Below are 6,369 nucleotides of genomic sequence, written 5' to 3' on the forward strand. Positions count from 1 at the left end.
TCTGGATTCGATGAAGAGTTTATAACAGAATTTGTGACCCAATTAATGAAAATTCAGAGGGAAGGAAAATCTCTATGGAAACGTTTGGAACTGGAAAGAGAGCAATGGCAGGCAACCAGGGAGATGAATGGGAAAATGTCCAAAATGATTGAGCTTATTCTTGAAAACAAAGATTTAGTTCAGGCACTACAAGATGCCAAATATGACCTTGTCCTGGCAGATCCTGTTGCCCCAACTGGTGTCATTATCGGCCACTACCTGAGGTTACCTCTCGTTTTTAATGTCAGGTGGACAGGTCATGGGGAAGGTCATTTTGCAATTGCACCTTCTCCTCTTTCTTATATTCCAATCACAGGTACCGAGTTTTCAGATAAAATGAGCTTTCTTGAGAGACTTATCAACGTCGTAATTTATGGCATAAACGAATATTGTATTCAGCAATTAATCGCACCATGTTTTGATGGCGTAGTTAAAAAATATTTAGGCCCAGATGCAGACTACAGCTCCCTGTTTGCAGCAGCAGACCTGTGGTTGATGAGGGTGGACTTTGTGTTTGAGTTCCCTCGTCCCACCATGCCCAATGTTATCTATATGGGTGGGTTTCAGTGTAAACCTGCAAAGCCACTCCCTGAACACCTGGAGGATTTTGTACAGAGTTCTGGTGAACATGGAGTCATCATCATGTCTCTGGGGACGTTGATTGGAGATATTCCTCATGACTTAGCTGATGAGATCGCTGCAGCTTTTGCTAAATTACCTCAGAAAGTCATCTGGAGGCATAAAGGTGACAGACCAGCCACTCTGGGCAACAACACTTTACTAGTGGACTGGATGCCACAGAATGACCTCCTGGGACACCCAAAGATCAAACTATTCGTGGCTCATGGAGGAACAAACGGAATTCAAGAGGCAATTTACCACGGGGTTCCAATACTGGGTCTGCCATTAATTTTTGATCAGCGTGATAATTTACTAAGAATTGAAGTTAGAGGAGCAGGGAAGATAGTTGATTTTTTTACCATGAATGGAGACATCTTTTTTGAGGGTCTTCAGGAAGTCCTGAACGAGCCGTCCTACAGGATGAACATGCAGAGGCTCTCCAGGCTGCACAGGGATCGACCAATGGAACCACTGGACACTGCCATCTTCTGGCTAGAGTTTGTCATGAGACACAAAGGAGCCGCTCATCTGAGAACAGAGTCTTACAGAATGCCCTGGTATTCCTACCACTCTGTAGATGTGGTGTTGTTCTTGGCTGCAGTTGTGCTGCTCATTCTTGGCACCTTTGCTGCCTTGATACGGTGTTTGTGTTTTAAACTCTGTCTGAGAGGAAAAATTAAAAGTGACTAAAAGATCTAAATAGCACCTTAAACAATTGTGTATTATTTACAAAATGTAGATGGGGGATAGGATGAATACATTTGTAATGAGTAGATGTAGTTGTACTCTTGGTTTGATTATATATCAAAAAACAAATAATTTTAAACAAGAGTTCTCTTCCAATTGTCTTACATTATTGTCAAACGTTTAGTGTTGTGTGTCCTTTGGTGTTAAGAGGTTCCTTTATCAGAGTACAAACAGAGATAAGTAACCCTGTGTAGAGGTGGCATCAAGATATATAGCACTGCTCGCTGCTTTATGTCTCCTCAAGCCAAACTTTTATTGATTTAAAAGTGCATTATAATAAGCTCTTACGTACTTTACATTGTGTCTTGGATACAATGCAGGTCCTTGACAAATCACAAGGCTGGCAGACATGCTACTCTGGCCAAGAACAGTGTCAAATCAATTCCAATAAAAGCTAAGTGAAGGACTTTATTAAGGTTTTAAGGGTCTGTTGAGACCCAGTTGTGCACGTACATTTGTTTGCAGATGAAGACGACACCCCTCTTTGTTCCAAAGTGCAGGGACAGGAGAGGACAAAGACGACATTCTCCACAGGGCCCTACAAGACTCTCGAATAAGCTCCGCCACAGGCTGAACACACAGGTTCTCCCCCAATTTATACACTTAATGGGGATTAAGTGGGGCTTTGGCAATGTTGTAAATACCAAGAAATACAATCCAGGACTAAACTGCTGCAAGTGTTGGCTGTGACTGACCTGTAGTTAAAAAAAAAAAGCCATTGAAGCAGTCTCTTATGGACCTATGATAGAAATACTGTTCACCTGAGAATTCAGACAGTCCATAAGCATGTTTTACTCTTCATTCTTGTTTTTTGAGCAAAGGGATACACCTACCAGGGTAAAGTGGATACTTTCACTTTCAAATGTTAACAAAGGTTTGCTGTGTATGTCAGAACAATAAAAATCAAATATTATGTCCAATGTTATCAGTATAAATTTACTTCCTAGAGAGAGATGCTACTTACTTCGTAACACTTAGTTCCACAATGTAGTTAATCACACTTTAGGAGAGACTCATGACTGTAACTTTGTGAGGATTAGTTTCTTATAAAACAATAAAAATCATGCTGCAAATCCTTTGATTTTCTGTCTTCTTCTTGCTTTTGGCTTATTGCAGCGATAGAAAACACACATATTGTCATATCTCTAGCTTTCAAGCATCACTTCAGTCTGAGAGCATCAATTTTTGGTAGGATTAGACATGAATGGCAACTGACCCAGTGTAAGTATGAGGACTATTAATACCATTGTTGGAACACATGTGTGCAATCTGTAGTTCACACTAACTTATAATCATTAAATTGATAATAGCTGCCAGTTTCACTTATTTCAATATAGCTAATATAAAAAGGCATGGGAAAAATTCAGGGTCGCAAAATGAAACACTAATTTCAAAGCTAGACAAACTTGAAAGGACAGTCTGACAATTCATCTTTCAAAAATTGCTGATACGTAACAGAGTTACATATCCCATAATTTGGGTCAGGTGCTGATCCTCTCCCCGATGTGAATTAGATAAGAACATCAACATGACTGTCTCGGCAGGCAGTGTGTCTATGAATCTGTAGCCGTACACTAAATGAGATACTGGAGTCAGCAGCCACTTATCTTAGTTCAAAATAAAGACTGTAAAAATAGATAACTGGTTTCTTTTTTTGCTCATAATGGCCATTATAAACTGTGAAGGCTGCAGCAACGATACAGAGGATTCAATTATCTGCCACGTTTGGAGGAATCTTTGACAAACTGACAAAAAAAGATGGAGCCCCTGAAAATTGAGACAACATATTTTCTTTCCTGGGAATAAATGAGTGAAGTCTCTGCTGGTTGCCTTGCTTTATAGATAGTCAATCTCATGGAATATGAGTCATACAGGGCTTAGCCTTTTTTATTTTGTTCCCGGTTGGGATGTGCATCAGTCACTTTTAGAAGTGCTGGAAGGGAATACTGGATATTTACGGCGTTATGGCAATTACTGGACATGAAAGTGGCGTGGTGGAATTAGTGGGGAGAGAAGAAATAAAAAGTCTGCCAGTCAGAAATAGTCTTTCTTCTTTTTACTAAGCAGGAAAGATTGTTTACAAAGAATGACTCCAGAGAAGGAACACAGCCTGTAACGCTACAACTCCGACAAAGTTTAAGACGTTAACACAGTTGGCTGTGGCTGGACACAGTTTCGAATCGCTGCTTCTGCAAGAGGTGATATAACGAAACCACCTACATGCATCAATCTGCACAACATATTATGATACAATATAATGGAATCAATTCTGTAGTTCTGAGTAAATGCATTACAAACTGCTGCTTTACATACAGGTTAAAAAAAAAAAAAAAAAAGCAATATTCTGTGACACATCAGACATATGAGAGCAAGTACAAATCTTGCTTACAATTCAAAGGTAAACAAAAGATTTCAGTTATTTACACAGCCTCAATTTAGCCACGTAATTGATCACCAGTGTCTTTTTTCATGGAGGAATAACACTTTAGCGGGGCAGGTGTGAGGTGTTTGCTCTCTCATGATGTCCTGGTCTGCAGAGAGCTCATCCTGAGCACACTCAGCTCAGCTACATTGTCATCCTGCATGTTCACCTCTTGTTGGCAGCCTTCTCTGACTACGTACCCTATGAGACCCACACAGATGAAAATGAGGAGGACTAGGCCAATACCCTGGGGTACAAAGGATGAAGTAACACTTTAGATATCAGCAGGGGAAAAAAATATGTGTATTTTCACTCAGCAAAAGTAGATTTGGCGTGACATCATGGGTATACTTACTTTACTCAATCTTAGGCAAAAGCACAGAACATTCCACTCACCTGAGAAAAAACAAACAGCTGCTGTGAGCGGAGCATTAGTTCTTGTGGGGTCCCGTTGCCCTCGCTGATTGGCTCACACCACTTCAGGGGAGCTGCTTTGTCCACTTGTACAAATCTACCCTCCCAATCTGTCATAGCACAAGCAAAGTATTGGCCATCGAGGAACAACAGAATCAGCCACACGACCGCGGGAACCACACTGGACACGCTTTTCCTGCACCGTGTGTCGCATCTACATCCTTGAATGATCAGCATCAGCGTGAAGGCCATGACGGCGGGAATGATGAAGAACGCTGATGAAAACACTCCGTTCCACGTAGGGTTGCAAGGACACTCAAACTCCAGCTCCATCAGCTTTTCTAGTCCCATGAGGATAAAGCCAAAAGCCACATTTGATGCCAGAGGACTGTTACTTAGTTCATTTTTCAGCCTGGTGAGCCATTGTTGTCTACTATCCATACTAGATTGGCAGAAAAATGAAAGCAGCTGCTGAAAGAAGCCCAAAAGAGGGTCCGCTGTTGTGAACACATTGGCAACAGCTAAGTGATGCGTAATTAACACATTCAGGGGTAAGTTTTCCCCTCAGGCAAAAACGCCACACTTCCACTCTGATTGGTTTTGAAAAAAGGAGGGTGTGCTGTCTGTGGTGACATTTCCCATACCGATTGGCCTGTGCCAGGTTTCAGGTGGAGTTACGTTTCAAATGTGGTCTCCCTTGGACAAAGTGGAGGGAGGGCAGTAAAGTGGAGGGAAGTTTGTTCTGCACTCCAGCACAGGCTGACCTTGTGCTACAGTGGAGCGGAAAACACAGGTATGGAGGTGTAGGCGTGTATAAAATTGTAAAAAAAAAAAATGCACCATGAAGAATAAAAGTACAGGCTCTAAAACAGACTTTAAACAAACATTTTTCAGATTAAAATATATAAAAAGTAGAGCACGGTGACAGACTGACAAAAGTGGTTAAATGTGAGTCAGTTTTTGTTTTGCTTTTTCAGTAGTTTTGAATTAATATATATATATATATATATATATATATATATATTATATAAATGAGAGGCATGCAGCCTATTTTCACTGTACCTCAACTGGCCACATGAGGTCGCCCATGCAGCTGCACAGATTAAGGGTTTTACAGGAGAGGCCATGTTGATCTGTCAAGGGATGTGGCACATCCAGTTTGAGAACACTCCAGCCACTGATGTGATGACATAATTTTTAAATGACCTCAGCGGAGCTCAAGAGCAGCACCATAATCTCCTCATGTTAAAAAAAAAAAAAAAAAAAAATCCAGACAAGAGTGGAGTATTTAGGCTCTGGAAAACAGGCGTGTGGTGGTGGGTGGGTGGGGGATAAAGGATGTGACTGCTGGAAACTGCAGCACTGCTTTTCACCACAACACCTACAAGTTGTATTTTTTTTAAAGCTCCTCAACATCTCGCTTTTGGACACTTACTCTGTATAATAATAATAATAATAATAATAATAATAATATGTGACAGGAATGACTCAATGCACAGGTTTGCAGTAGATCAGTGTGAAGGAGATCATAGGTCATTCGGTGTGAGGGTCAGTCTCCTCCTCGTGCGTAATGTCATGAAAAAAACATTATCCGATGACATGGAAATAACGCTGAGCGTCATAAACAGCGTGCGTTTACACACAAGAAATACATACGTGAGTGTGTGTGTGTGTGTGTGTGTGTGTGTGTGTGTGTGTGTTCATCTGCGATCACGAGCGCATAGGGCACGCGCAGCTTCTCGTTGGTGTCCTTCCAGCATCTGATTATTATTATTATTATTATTTTGTAGTATTAAAAATAGACCGCTACTGGACGCAGACTATAGTGTTTACACTACATCACTTCCCGTTAGGAGAGGGGGGGGAATAATTTGTGCGCCACTTTCATTTTAATCACCGAATCCGTGACCGCGAGAGCGCAAATGCGCATCGGTCTGCGCATCTTTGAGTCTTCAGAACTACACTGTGGACAGTCTCCCTGACACCCAAAGACCTGTCCTCCGCGCACCACCACCACCACCAACGAGGCTTCTTCTTCTTCTTCACCGCCTATGGCTGCTGCACATCGGCATCCCTGAGCCGCTGGCCTCGTCCCGGACTCTTCAACACCGCTGTCATCTGAAGGT

At 41.7% G+C, this 6,369-nt stretch overlaps 1 protein-coding gene across 1 annotated transcript in view; it reads left to right on the forward strand.

Moving 5' to 3' along the window:
• LOC310937074 (UDP-glucuronosyltransferase 2C1-like) overlaps nt 1–1,350 on the forward strand; it is a gene marked incomplete at both ends in the record, with an annotated part of 1,575 nt that extends 225 nt beyond the window's left edge. Inside the window, one exon of the mRNA XM_083901265.1 lies at nt 1–1,350. This exon is cut by the window's left edge and continues 225 nt beyond it. Coding sequence (XP_083757391.1) covers nt 1–1,350 — 1,350 coding nt within the window.
• Nucleotides 1,351–6,369: the final 5,019 nt, after the last annotated feature.

Source organism: Microchirus variegatus (genome assembly GCF_963457635.1).
Source record: "Microchirus variegatus genome assembly, chromosome: 14".
Taxonomy (NCBI): domain Eukaryota; kingdom Metazoa; phylum Chordata; class Actinopteri; order Pleuronectiformes; family Soleidae; genus Microchirus; species Microchirus variegatus.